This window comes from Glycine max, chromosome 17 (assembly GCF_000004515.6).
Source record: "Glycine max cultivar Williams 82 chromosome 17, Glycine_max_v4.0, whole genome shotgun sequence".
In the NCBI taxonomy this organism is placed as follows: Eukaryota; Viridiplantae; Streptophyta; class Magnoliopsida; order Fabales; family Fabaceae; genus Glycine; species Glycine max.
Genome location: NC_038253.2, coordinates 4,774,155 through 4,789,387, shown reverse-complemented (window position 1 = coordinate 4,789,387; position 15,233 = coordinate 4,774,155). Strand labels below are relative to the sequence as shown.

At 31.9% G+C, this 15,233-nt stretch overlaps 1 protein-coding gene across 3 annotated transcripts; it reads right to left on the bottom strand.

The window, feature by feature from the left end:
* Window positions 1-4,088: 4,088 nt before the first annotated feature.
* Window positions 4,089-7,073, bottom strand: LOC100791549 (U4/U6.U5 small nuclear ribonucleoprotein 27 kDa protein). Of its 3 annotated transcripts, none has more exons than XR_419015.4 (3): window positions 6,427-7,073; window positions 4,880-5,081; window positions 4,089-4,451 (listed from the first exon to the last, which is right to left on the bottom strand). XR_419015.4 is itself a non-coding variant. In XM_041011381.1 (2 exons), exon 1 carries the CDS (start codon window positions 6,990-6,992, stop codon window positions 6,444-6,446), a length of 549 nt encoding a protein of 182 aa, XP_040867315.1. In that variant the 5' UTR covers window positions 6,993-7,072; the 3' UTR covers window positions 4,089-4,451; window positions 6,427-6,443. The 3 variants fall into 3 exon arrangements, 1 of the variants encoding a protein (XP_040867315.1); XR_419014.4 differs by having other exon boundaries at window positions 4,880-5,073; XM_041011381.1 differs by lacking the exon at window positions 4,880-5,081 and having other exon boundaries at window positions 6,427-7,072.
* Between the last annotated feature and the right edge of the window lie 8,160 nt (window positions 7,074-15,233).

The following is a 15,233-nucleotide window of genomic DNA, read 5'->3' as shown; positions in this document are numbered from 1 at the left end:
CGTACCTCATTATTTGCTTTGATGCATCTCAAGTGCATTAGGAATTCGACAATCCATAATACAAGAGTGCATTAAATAATTACCTTTGATTTATCTGTTTTGTTTTTCGTTTCCCAACTTATCTCCCACGAGTAACTATCAAAAAATAAAAAACTTATTTCCCACGAGCTGATGATTGGATTAATGAATCCTTTTCAAAACAAATACATTCACTCAAGTACTGTATCTGTATCTGTATGTCTTTAACCAAAAAAATAAAATCAAGAATTGAATCTTGATTAACATGCTTAAAAAATTCAACTATCTACCCTTGTATGTGTTGACTGTTGAGCCTTGTTGGTTTTGGATTTATTTGGTGCAATTTCTAAAGGACTGGTGTTTGCCATATGACAACGGCATGTGTGTATTTGAACGAGGGAATTGACCTTTTTCCGTGGGTTGAAGAATTGTACAATGTGAAGCTCAACACGTCTCTTAATTATTCGGTGTTGTCAATGCGTATGCAGCTGCGGGTGCACAATATAATATGGATTCACTCAAATGTTGATGCAAATGACTTTGAATATGAACTTGAGCTCCGTACCGTATTGATTGAAATCTATGCAAAATTATACAGATGTTAAATACTAGGACTAGATGGCCTTTAAGTAATCAAATGGTAAAGGTTTGACTCAAACAAATGCACTCACTTTCTTTGTTGCCATAGTGCTTTGCATCACAAATATCTATTGCATGAAGATGAATAATATATATATGGTGTCCCACCATCCGTTGAGGGCTATATCTATGCATGGTTGATATTTTGAGTCAAGGTGAACAAATAAAAAAGAATGATATGTTCATTAACGTTATGTCATTGATAGGGGGTCTTTTCTCAATGTGTAATATGATGATCATCAAAAGGGACAGGGAAATGGGAAGTATTAGAAGGAATTAAAGCCACAATATTATCAAAATATAATTGGAGGTACGACATTGTGCCATAATGGGTAATTGCTAGGAGTTTCTTAGAAATTGATCAAATCGTCCACAATGTTGAACTTGTATAGGAAGGTAGCTCGAGGATTTCAATATAACAAAGGATGCACTTTATTTTTATTCTTTTTGTTTGAAGTAGTATAGTTTGGTTGACATACATTTCAGAATTCAGACTCATAAGACATGTCCAAGAGAGAAGATTGGATTTCTCTTCTTTGAATCAAGAAGGATTGAGGGATTATTATTGTTATTATTATTATTATTATTATCAAAACCAGCCCATATAGATTTCAGCATGCATATTCCCTTGATTTAAAGTGTGTCAATTTGTGTGCATTGTATGATTGCGGATCTGAAACAATAATATTTTTGCCTAAGCAATCGAGTTGGTGGGTTAGGAGAGATCATCGATTTGATCTATAAGCCCCTAGTTTCCTAGGAAGTGAAGCATGAATGTAGTCCTTGTTGAGTATGGTACGAGTAAATTAATCAGCATTAAACAATCCATTTTCTCTAATATTTTGGTGTTCTTTGTTCCAAGTGCCAACGCCGAATAAAGTAAGGGACATATGAGGCCATGTCCCATTTTGCTTTTGGCAACTTAACTTCACATGTATTATGCTAACTTACCGCAATTTCCCGTCATTCAAGACTCGTCGCCTCATTATTGCTCCTTTCACCAACATGCCATGCCTACAAACCATAGTATATAATTAACATTTTCTGTTGTGCTCTAAAAATTATACCACAAAACAATAAACTCAAACCGTTAGGATAAGACTCTTCGAAGAATGACATTAGAGACTAAGGAAGAAGTTGAAGTAGGGACCAGAATGCGTACGTAACATCATACACCGATCGCTATCCAAATGCTCAAACAAGAATAGATTCTCATTCGATTGCGTTTCTTCCTTTTGATTGAGTGCGCTTTTAGTTTCACGTTGGATAATTGATTTTGAATATATATTTTCACATTTAGTTTCACGTAAGAATAAAATTTAAAATTAATTTTAAATTTAAATTCTAAATTGAAACAACGTTAAGTGACGTGTTAAATCTAAAATTTTACAATAAATTTTGTTTCTAACTTGATTTTTTAATAAAAATATTTTAACATAAACCACCTCACTTCAAAAATAATTTTATAAAATCAATTTCATTCAAAATTAATTTTATCAATACTCAATCCAAATAGAAACTGCCGTTCAAAATTCACAATAGAGCCGATTCCAGACATGGTTGTCAGTATAGCACCAAAACAGGTCACTTCGCTCAGCCTGCACAAAAATTTTAACTGTAAATGGCTGTTAGTTTCGATATTTTTTTTTAAAGGCAAGTTAACTATGGTGTTGGACATGAAGAAAATTATTTCATGACAAATTTTCACTGGTCTACTTAATCTAATTCTTCAAGTTAAAATATTGACAATGTTTTGGAAAAAAATTAATTTCTTTACCCTTCTCTACCATCTTATTTTAAAATATAATAAACGAATCAAAACTGACAGCCATTTACAGTGAAAAAATAAATGTCTTTTCCCTTCTCAAAACTTGAATTACACTTTAGGTCATTTCAATATAAACGAATCACTTAATGATACCAAATAATTATATATGAGTCTCCTAACTGTATTTTGTATTATATTTAAAGCTTTTAACGACATCAATAACCATTTCTAATCATTCTATCATTGATTTTAACATTTGAAAAGTTTAAATCAAGTTAGGAGTTTTAAATATTATCAACTTCAATTTTTCATCTAAATTCTTTTTTTTTTTTTTTGCTGATCTAAATTCTTAATTTTATCTTCTAAGGTCACAAAAATTATGGCAAATGTTTAAAATTATTTGTCGATCATGTTGAGAAAAAAACAACCAAAGTTCATCTACTTTGGACTCAAATGTGACACATTTATCTTTCAAGGAGATATCTATTTTAAAATAAGGAGAATATGATTTCATAATTTAATTAAAACATATAATGTGGAATAAAAATAAGTTAGACTATAAACTAATCATGAATTGCCATGTAGTATTTGACAATAAGCGAGTTTTTTTATAATAATTTTAAAAAAAATTATATTGAGTAATTTTTAATCAAATGACTATAAAAAAGATTATTCCGACAACATATCAAAATTAAAATAATAATCTAAACATCTCTCGGTAGATAAAAATATAACTTATCCTAATAATAAGTCTTTGTTTACCAAGTTAATTTGGTAGAACAATATGTGCATAATGGTATGGATTATGATTTAAGTCCTTACTGATAAAAATTGAACATTTTGAATAGGTCCTGCCTGCTACTCTCCCCTTTAGTCTACAAAGGTGGGGGATGATTATTAGTCAGAATTATTTATTTTCGTCCATACTCGACTGCAATTGACCTTTTTTCTAGGTCCAATGGGGGCGGGGAGAACGGTGGAATTTTGAGCTTCCATATGAAGGATTCGAAACCATGCCCTTTTGTCATGTCCCACTGGACTATTCAGCAGGGGCAAAAATAGCTTGGGTTAGAGTTAATAAACCTCCACATCCCACGTGACGGGCTTTGCTAGCTGCACCAGACATATTTCTTATACACTCAGCGTTAAAACAAAAATTTTTTATAAGTATTTTTTTTAATTTTTTTTTTCAATTAACTAATCCGTATGTTTTTTTAATAATTAATATTTTTTTATTTATAAAAATGTATACAAATTAAATAATTCATATGAATTATATCAAACATAAAATTTATTATTTAAATTTACATACACATTAAATATACATTAAAAATTTTAATGTTATATATAATAATATTATTTATTTTATAACATAATTGATCTATTAGCTCAATTCTCAATTGATTAGAATGTTGTGCTAATAACCTAATTGATTAATTGATTCATATTTCTTTTGCGGAAAAACAAAATGAAAAAATCGCTAAATTTTTGGGCGTACCAGTAATTTCACTGGGTGCACGTAGCAACACCCCCTCATGATACAAGGCTTGCCGTTATTATGGGGGGTGGGGGGTAGACCAAAAGATTACTCTTGCTTTTGTACATTAAATGCGTATCAGCATAGATATACTAGTAGCATTAAAACTAGTAGTTTAGGACAGAGTTAACAAACTCGCACGGATATTGGCCATGCATGATATTGAAATCCAGAATCACTTGATTACATAAAGCATGTGCATCCCAATTCCCAAGGCGTAAGGCGTGCAGCTAAATGTACATACCGCATGAAAATTTGACAAATTCTATGAATGTAACTAGACAATTAGTAGATGGATAAAAAAATAAAAGCACGCCTAACACCAATTACGCAGGATATATTGAGCTGAAGGTAGCACGGGGTATTAAATGAACGACACAAGTAACTGGTGGAACGCTCGCGAGCTTTCATTTTGGGTCCCACCAAGGGTTTCTGGATCCAACATTCCACATGATTAACCACCGTCTACCACCAAAGGAAATTACTCGTCTGCAATGAACAATGGCAATAGTCGATTAAGCAGCAAAGGAAAATACTTAGTAGTGTGAAAGATATTTTCATACCAACGAGTAAAAGGAGGAATACTGCATTTGCGTTTCTGAATGAAAATGAAAAAAATGGCTGACTCAATTATAAGCTTAGGGGGAGGCTTTTTCCAAACAGGGATTTCATAGAAGTGATAGTAAATTACCATCATCCTTATTTCCAATAATGCTATTTGTAAGTTATATTGCCACAACTTATTCCTTTGAAAAGCAAACATATTAACATTGTATCTTTCTGTTCTACAAAAGTAACACAAAACAAGATATAAGTAGGCACTACAGCAGTGAGCTCAATCTCAAATTATATAATATCAGCTTTTTCAGAGCAAATGTATAGTTACTATTGCTATTATATCCAATCACAATTCACACCTTATGTTCCACAGTCTAACCACTTGTAATTGAAATCTCTTTACAGTCTCCAATCTTAGTCAAGGCTTTGAAAAAGATAAGGTTCTTCTACAATCAGCCATAAATAACAAATACTGCACATTCCCTACTGCTAATAACTCACAACTTCCATCCAACATGCCTGCCAATCCTTTGATCAATAGTCTGTTAGCAACCTGCATTACTAAATGGATCAATCGTCAACAACCCAACTAACCAAAGAGCCTAGGCCTAAGTTTGCGAATGTATACAACAGAAGCTAGAGGTGTTTGGCTGAAAGAAGGGAGAGAAGCATGTGAGGATGTGGAAGACTGCTAGTCCATAAGACATATAGAAGAGAGAATTAAGGTGACAAGGTACACGGGACAAATCTGTTATGTGAAGGGTATGGACGAATTCTGTTGGTGAATTGAGGCTTCGGGTGAATTCTCATCTCTTGAGGATCATCAATTATCTGTTTTCAATTACCGAACTTGAATCATGTTATACATATTCAAATTTACTAATTGCTACCATGAGTGGAAGTGACAAAGTGTGTCAAAGTCCCCCAAATTGCATGTCCTAGTACTGAGGAAGATAAGAATGCCTTGCTTGCCAAAGCAACCTATTACCTCCACACCAAACAACTACGCAACATAGAAGTTCTGAATAATGAATATAATACTAGTACTACAAAGAGAAAGCGATTCATTAAAGAATGAAAAGGAATTAAAAAGACAAACTCTGAATTAAACACAAAACTAGGGATATATAATTGGTCTAAATGCTTTTCTTTAACAATCGTTCAAAACTCGGCCACTGTGATATTACTCACATAGTAACACTGCAAAACATGAAAATTGATTCATATTGGTAGGGAAATTCAAATTACTATACATATTAGAACAAGAACCCTATAAACAAGATCTGTGAAATTTGAAAATATATATTTAAAAATATCCAAGGGACTAGAGGATAGTGATTTGTGTAAGGGTAAAATATAGGCAAGGTGAGAGTAATTTACTCTAAGGGTAAGCATGATTAAAGACTAATAGGGGTTAGTTTTTAAGGGAGAAATATTTTACTAATTGACTTGTGTTTATTAGCATACTAGGGGAAAAATGAGAGTAATTTATAATGGATACGAAACACTCCATTTTGGGTGTAATAGTTTCAGGACTTATCTCCTGGATAAGATTACAGATAATAAAACACTACTTAATCAATGTTCAAGACGAAACAATTTGACAAAAAACTCTAGCATCGCAAGAGAGCTAACCTCATGCTAAGCATGGATAATAATCTGTACAATGTAATACACGAAAAGAATGGCACACTCCAACAACATGAATAACAGTTATCATCACAAATCCACACAAAATTGCTAATTCACTACTAATCATCACTGTCTGGAAGAGGAAAACAAATCAATTTTCAACCATATGCCGAACTAAGCTAAATGCGAATCTAATAGCAAGTGGCAACCATCAAATGGGACTAAACCCTAATCCACGAGTAATTGCTAGAAAAGGAAAGGAAATTGAACAGACCTGAAAAAAAGAAAACCCTAGCGATTCCTCTCAGCAGGCAATGGGCGATTAAATCCGCCGCGGCGGTTCATGTACTGGCGCGGCTGGCGCTTGGTGACGGCTCTGACGCCGCTGACGTCAGCACCGGGAACCGGTTTCCCCTTGGTGGAGTCAAATCCGGTGGGAATCCCAAACATCTTCATTATCTCCAACTCATCCTCGCTCCCCTCAGCTTCTCCTTCTCCTCCGTCTCCGTTCTCCTTCTGCTGCTGCTCCTTCACGATGCCGTCCACGAAGTCCGACACCGCTTTCTTCGTCTCCTTGTGATCCTCCTCCGCCGAGTCTCTCCGGTGGCGCTTCCGCGGCGGGTCGGGGGACGGCGTCCGGTGATGCCGCCGGCGGTGGGAGCGCTCGCTGGGAGAGGGAGAGCGCGCGTGGCGGGAGCGGCCACGGTCAGGCGAACGCGAGCGAGATCTCTTGCTGCGTGCTCGGTCTCTGTCTCGGTCACGATCGTCCTTATCTCTTCTTCGTTCTCTTTCTCTGTCGCGAGTTCGGTCACGGTCTCGGTCGCGGTCACGATCGGTCATGGTGGAAGGTGTGATGGTGGAGAAGGAGATAGAGGTTCAAGTCATGGTTCTAAACCCTATAAACCACTCCATGCTACTACTTGTAAGGTCATAACTTTATTCTTAAAAGATGATAAAAAAATTAAATTTAAAATTTGTTATACTTTTGTAAATTCAAAAATTAATTTTAAAATTTTCATTCGAATCAATTTCTTATTGTATCACAATTTGAGTAACCAATTCCATTATTCACCTTAATATTTAATTAGAATTGAATTTTTTATCTGAACAATTCATACAATAGAAATTGACATTTAAAATTAATATTGATTTTTTTATAGGAAATTAACATTGATTATTAAGTTAAAACTTCAATCGTCAATAATATAAAATACTGCTCACCTTAAGCTAGGTAAAACGGAAATAGAAAATTGATTCAAAATAAATTTTGGGAAATCTTATCTAGTTAGTTTACGACTACATCTTTGCAACATACAAATCTATAAGAACTTATTATTTTAATATTTTTATAATTAATGGCCCAGTGTCTCCTAACATCTTCCTCTGAAATAAAAGTATAAAAAAAATGTCTCCTAAGCCGTAAGCCTTTTTTTATTGCAACCTAAACCCTAACACCATCAATAAATAAAAAATGTCTCCTAGCACCGAATCAAATTTGGGCCTATTAGCAATCCAAAATTCCTAAGTAACATTTGGGTTATCAAATTGCATTCTTTTCAGGCTCACATTTAACTTGTGCCCTAATATTTCAGGCAATTACTTCCTGCACTCCCCGAATTTTTTCAGACAATCCATTCCGGAAGCAATATGGAAAGTGCAGGAAGTAATTCTAGAAGTACATAAAAAAAAAACACCATTTTTCATTAATGGAAGGTTTAGGCTAGCTAAAAAAAAGAAGTTTAGGCCACTTGCTTCCTTGATATGAAATATATGTGAAAAAAAAATACTATAAGATAATAGGATTGAATGATTAAAATATTCAAACTAAAAATGCATAAAGACACAACTTCATACCATTTTTTTTACTTAATTAATTTTTAATAATTTATTAAAGGAATCAAAGTCATTTGTCTTCATGGTGAACTCTCTTATTTATTAAAAAATTACTCAATATTAAAAGTGGCCCTGGAAATTCTAGCTTCTTGAAATCCCATTCTACTTGCAATTGTTAATAATCAGGGATGTTTGATTTGATTGTTTTCTGTTTTCATTTTCAGTGAAAATAAAAAATGGTGATGAAGATGTGTTTGGTTGGGTTTCTGTTTTCATTTTCAGTGAAAATATTTTTTCAAACGAACCAAAAACTGAAAACAATGAAATCTCGTTTTCAGTTGAAACTAGGAACCTCATTTTGGATAAAATGAAAACGCACTGACAAAGAATGTAATTTTAAGCAAATATAAAAATACATTTCTTTTAAAAACACATTTTCAGTATTTTTATTTCTTGAAAGCAGAAAACAAGAAATCAAACCAAACATATTTTCAGAATTCTAATATTTTAAAAATAAAAAAACAGATCTCACAAAATGAAAACAAAAAATGAAAATGCAAATCAAACACACCTTAAATTCTTACAAGAAAAAGTTTGCCTGGATTTTATTTTACAGTACGTACACAAAAAATCTTAAAAGATGGAAAATTTAGGCCAACTTACAAGCAATGAAGTGAATTAGTGCAGAGGTAAGAAAGTTACAAAGGTGGAGGAGGTGCTGAAAGTCCCTTGCAACCAAGGTCTTCAATTTAGTGGGAAAGAAGTTTTTTCTCTTGTAGAAACTAGAAAGCACTACGTTACTTCTTCTCCTTCTTCTTTTAATTCTTTTCCACTTTCTTTTTCTTTTTTTTTCTTTTGAATGCTTACTTGGTGGTAGTTTTTTTATTTTATTATTATTTTAAGAAAGTGGTAGGATTAGAAGGACATCAGTTATGCTGGCACCCCAACCCTGAAGGTCCTATACCCAACAAAACTGCATATATATATATATATATATATATATATATATATATATATATATATATATATATAAAACATTACAAAACACTTGGGGGCAACACCAAACTCAAGAAAAGCTAAGGAAATCTGGAAAATGGAAGCCTCTGTCTTTATTTAAGGAGATCCGTCAAAAGGCTGTCTTTATTTAGAGAGATAAAGAGCTAACATGATAAGAACTAAAGAAATTATCTTATCTGCGCTCACATGATAAGAACTAAAGAAATTATCTTATCTGCGCAAGGATATGCAATGCATACAATATGAGTGGCTTTAAAATTGAAAAAGGATATGCAATGCATACAATTAAGCCAATGATTTTTCAAAGACTGAGGATAATACAAAGTGGTATTTGACCAGAGAATTAGCATGAATATCCCTTAATGAGTTAGAACAGGTGATTGATCGAGATTCACTAAACTATAGGGTGTGCAGTACTCATGATCCATGACTATTTTCATTTTTATATCACTTCGCCTTACACGTACTATTGGAACATCCACCCCCAACAACAAAATGGCATGACGTGTACTATATAATGAGGATGGCATTAGCCATGCAAGTTATGTATTAGAAGTTTATTGAGTCCTGCACTCAATTCGTTTGAATTCAAAGACCATTATTAATACTACCAAATTGGTTTTGATCGACTTAAATTTTCTATTTTTTTTATAGCATATTATAGTTAACATTGATGGCTACAAATTAGTTTTGACTTTTTCATCTTGATTGCCTGATTTTTTATTTTGACAATGTGACAGATACAACTGCAAAATAAAAATTAAGTAACGTGGAACATAGAAAACTCATGACGAAGGCTCCTTTCAAATCATTTTCTTAAAACTGTGTTTACACTTGTTTTTTTAATGGGAACTAATAAAGAGAGAATTAAATCAAAGTCTTTGTTGGAGTGAATTATTTTGATTCTTAACTAACTAAGCCACTCCATCAGCTGCAAATAACTAATATGAAAATCTGTAGACTCGATCGGATCAATTTTGGAAAAAATAATCAACTTAATTTAATTAGTATTTGAATAATATTATAAGATCAATTTTGTTCTAAATAAATTACATTTGACCTAATTAATTTGAATTAGATTTTTTTTGTTTTACTATTTTTTATAGGGATATCTAATAAAATTTTGTTAAACTATTTTGTATATATGCCCAACTTGCACAATAAGAAAGTAAATTAATTTGAGTCAAAGATACAAATCATCACTTACAGATTTCCCCAGTTAAGTCTGATGTTCTCCCATAGTCCCATTATTCACCATTTCTGATTCGTTCCTTAAATAAGTCTTATCTCGTACAATTATATACCTTTTTTTTCAATTAAGTCTGATTTGGGAGATCAATACAGATACTGCACATATCTTACATAGAATTCAATTAATTTTTTTCCTCATATTTTCTAATTTTAGTTAGATTAACCTTTTGATAGGTTACTGTGACATTGGTGATGGATTTTCACGGAAGAACATAACTAATTTAATTTGATAGATTATTTCTTTTTAATTATATTTTTTTATTTACAATACGCAAACTTGTAACATTATTGCATAAGGTATTCAAACTAGTTCAATTCCACCAAAGTTAGAAGATATCCTATTAAAGATAGTAGTATCCGACAGATGAATACTTTGTATCAGGGTAAAAAAAATGGATAAAAAAAAAATTATATGTTGATAATTAGACTAGGTTTTGAATAGTTCTGCAAGCAGACGTATTCATCATGAGGGTTAAATATTAAATTAGTTCGTTTTCTTCTTCGTTGCACTTATAAGTAGTTGCCCTTACTGGTCAACCATGAAGAATTGTTAATTTTGTAAAGCCCATTTTCAAAGGTGAGTTAGGCTGAAACTTAACGGTGCCTAAGGTTTGGTGTTGGTTTCAGCCTTCAATTCTCCGAACTTGGATAGAATTCAATTGAGCAGAGACCCCCACGCCATTAAATAGAATTCAGTTACTCTCTGGCCTGCCAAGTTGACCAACAAAAGAAAAGTGAAAATGAAAAACAAAACTGGTAGGCAGGGATGGATATCAGATACAAACACGGATAAGAGACTTGTCAAATAACAGACAAAAGTTTCTTATTTTCTTAAAATCATATCATTTTCATTCAGTTTAAATAAATGTGTGAATTGTGATATACACACATATACATAATACATCTGTTTGCATGCTTGTGGAGTATGAGTTTATCTGCAACTAAAGTCTAAAGGACACATTTATCTTTCCCAAATCAGTCATTTTCGATTAGTGTAAATTTGCAACGCATGCATAAGGTATATTCGGACAAATTTAACACACTCGTTCGTTGTATGCATGTTAGATGAATAAAATACTTTGTACCAAAAAAAAAAAGATGAATAAAATACTGTTTTATAGTTTCATTATTTTTTTAATGAACTACATTAACACCCTGTGATTTATTGAAATTGCATGTAAACGTACTCTCCTGTTTTTTCTTTTCTTTTCTTTTCTTTAATGTTTATAGCAGCATTCTTTTTAGGAATCGCCTTTAAAAAAACATTCTTTTTAGGAATAGACGGTGTAATGTATTTCAAATAATTTAGAGATTAGTGTAATATATAAGAAGTATCAATGGAATGTTTTTCAAATAATTAAAAAAATTAATATAATGTATAAGGAGTGTCAATAAAATGTTTTCAAACAATTAAAAAGATTAATGTAACGGTAAAAAAAGTTTTTAAAAGAAATTTGATGAAATTTTAGGAAATATCAGTATAATTTATTCACGTTTTTTTATGATATAATTTTTCCAATAGTCCATTTGTGAACTGAATTAAGTTTTTATAATAAAAAATAAAATAGGATTGAATTTGGCATTTTGCAAACAAACAAGGGTCTTCGTTTAAAAAAATGTACACACTATACAGGGCATGCACGCATGCTCATCTAAAAATTAAAAACTATACAAGGCATGCATAATTGTGCATTGAATCGATTAAATGCTGGCGACAAGCATTTCTTGCACGCGTAAATCAGTTTCTGATATTTGTTGGTTATTTTGATGAACACAAGAATCCCGAATCTTGGGTACAACACTAAAGTGTAAAGCTGGTAAACATTATTTATCCATCCAACGCTTTCCTACTACAATAAAATTATTTTATTAAAAATTTCATTATTTTATCTCACTCTTTGTACTTAGCCAATGATATTTTTGACCACGTACCAAAGGCTAATGTATAAAAGGAAAGGAAACAAATCAAAGACAAAATTCACATTTTAACATCTCAATGACATAGTGCATTGATTTCATCCTAGTTTGTTCTTATTGTTCTCTACAAATCGTCGTCGAGGGGAGAGAATAGATAGTACCTTTTTAAAGAGAGCGTGATTGATTAGTTATTTTCCAAAATTTCGGGCCTCTCAAAATTTTTGTTCCTTTGGGAGATTAAAATAGACCAAGACACCTAGAGAGGGAAGTGAATATATGTGAAGCTCGTGAAGAGGGAGCAAAACAGATCATAGAAAAGAGCATGTCATGGCATGCCTTTGCAGTTTCTGTTTTAATTTTTCATTGGAGAATGGAGATTGTTCATGTGCTCCTAGCTGAGGAACTTTAATGGCTAAAGGTGACCACACGTTCATGTTTACATATAAGTAGTTGGCCAGAAAGGGACTTTGTCTCTTCCAACTTCCAAGATTATGGTAGAAAGAAAAACTAAATACCACCATTGATAATTCATCAGTGGTCCTGTCATGCACTTATATATTTACACGTATGTATTTTGAAAAGTACTATATATGTTAAAGCTCGTGACTCTATTGATTTCAAATTGAATTTGAATGATAACTTATTTTCTTTATACTAGCTTATTCAAATAAAAATGCACAAAAAAGTGACCAAGGGACCAAAAATAATGTTATGAGGGATTGAAATCATTCCTTAAGAAAACCATGTTACAATTTAGTTCAGCAATTAATTTCAAAGTTAAAGCAACCTGCTAATCAGTGTAACCTTTCACAATCTAGCTAAGACCATTTTGGTGCCTTGAAAAAAGGAGGGAAATAATATTATAAGCACGCCAAATCCTTAATTTGTTGACGCAAGATTGACCAAAGTTTGGAGACAACTATTATGGGATCAATGTCGTGAAAACTTTTGGCCTTTGGATGTTAAATTGTTAATGTCGTCTTCTTCAAGTATCTTCACTTGTCTCTACTCTCTATAGCCTCTACAGAACTGCATCATCACAATCTTTCAATGTCGTGGCATTAAGAAAATTAAATATAAAAAATTATTTATGAAAAAAAATCATGTCACCATATATATATATATATATATATATCATGTGCCAAAACCACTGAACCATCATCAATCATCCACAGAAAAAAAAAATAATGCATTCGTTCTCCTTATAATATTAATTTAAATAATAAGAAGTTCAAATAATTAATTGATGTCACGGATTGTATATTTAACAAATCATCAAGAGAGTAGATTACCTAATAGATGAAATCAACTTTTGTTTGCTTGCTTGTTTACTATTATGCTAGACCCTTTCTCTTTTGGTTAATGATAAACGGATCACATGTCATTTGTTACTTGAAATGAACACATGCATTGCCTATAACGTACTGAACCCGTTCAATATCTACGTACGAATTGATTACATTTGAAGTTGATCTTTGTCCAGTGCTGCTATAATTAGTTAATGATGACTGTGTAGAATCTTTGAGTTTGAGGGTATGATATTAATTTAATTCTTCTGAAACAAAAACAAACACAGTTAATAAAAATTAATAATATTAATAACTAATATTTATCAATAAAAAAAATTGTTTCACTTGAGAAGAAAAAAAAAGGATTAATAATTTGTCACATGCCCTTAAGTCCCACCTAATTATGGACCATGGCACATGGAACCGTTGGCATGATCAACATCAATTTTCCAGTGTCGAAAACAGCAAGAAACATCCAAATCCAAACAGTAATGAACTTAATTCTCAATTTTATTACCAAGAAATCAGAAAAATAAATCAGGAGTTTGGAAATTATAAGAATTTGGGGAAAATATAAAAAAATATGAACTTTTTAAATATAATTATTTTAACCCATTTGACTAATTTTAAATATAAAAATAATGGTGCTATACCAAAGCATGTATCATGTAGGATTTCATACATTCAATACATTCAACCCTCCAGTTTCTCTCGTACCAACAAAGAGTCAATCTCACAAACTAATAATTGTTAGATGGAAAGCGAAATCAACTTCTTCTTTTTTTTTTTTAAAGTGAGTTTTACTTTTAAATATAATTATTTTAACCCATTTGACTAATTTCAGCATGGTTACCAATATCCAGGGACATTTCATAAAACTGAGTGGTGATACAATAAATATCTCTTTTAACATAAACTTGGTCTGAAAATAATTTGACAATAATAAAAGCTACTTTTTTGTTGCAGCTCGTTTTCCATCATAAATGCAAAGTAGTTTACCTGAACCATTACCTTAGTTGGACATGGCTATATCTACTAGAGCACCGATAATACCACACTCAGAAACTGACACCTGGGGTGATGGTTCCCTCCAATTTTTCCTTTTCATCTAAAACAAAAAACATGAGTAATTTGAACATCCACATTATTTATAAGGGAAAATAAATAACCAAAAACAAATAAAGAAAAGTTTAATTTGTATATAAAGTTTTTTATATACTAACATTAATAAGAATTGATTCTGTTAACAATAAGGTAATTTCTATAAATAAAAAGATATTGGCAACTAATTAACAATATAGATAATTATGATACAAATAAACTATTTTACCATATATATAAATTTGTGATTAAATAGTAATGTAAAAAATCTTTATTAATATATAATATTTTCTCATATTTATAAGATTTATGTGAAAAATAGCTAACTAAATTTAAATATTAGCAAATTATTTGATTGCATCACTAATTGAAGTAGCCATGGAACACGCATGTCTCACTTCTAGAGGGGATTAAGAATACCAAAGATATAGAAAAACCTATGTTACAAATCACATTTGTCACAAGCATGGGTATCTAGTGGGAATTAATTAATTGGCTGAATTAACAATATTCAAAGCAAATTAAATAGAGAGGGATAATAGGGTCACCTCATTCTACACGCACCAAAATTGCCACCCTTTTAATCCATCTTTCTTTGTTTCTCTGCACAGCATAGGCCAAGTTTTCTTCTTTAGAAAAAGCATGGATAAACGAGACAAAGCATTTAAGCTCC

Excerpts from the sequence above, each read along its gene's own strand:
- LOC100791549 (XM_041011381.1), bottom strand. The coding sequence starts at position 6,992 with ATGACCGATCGTGACCGCGACCGAGACCGTGACCGAACTCGCGACAGA.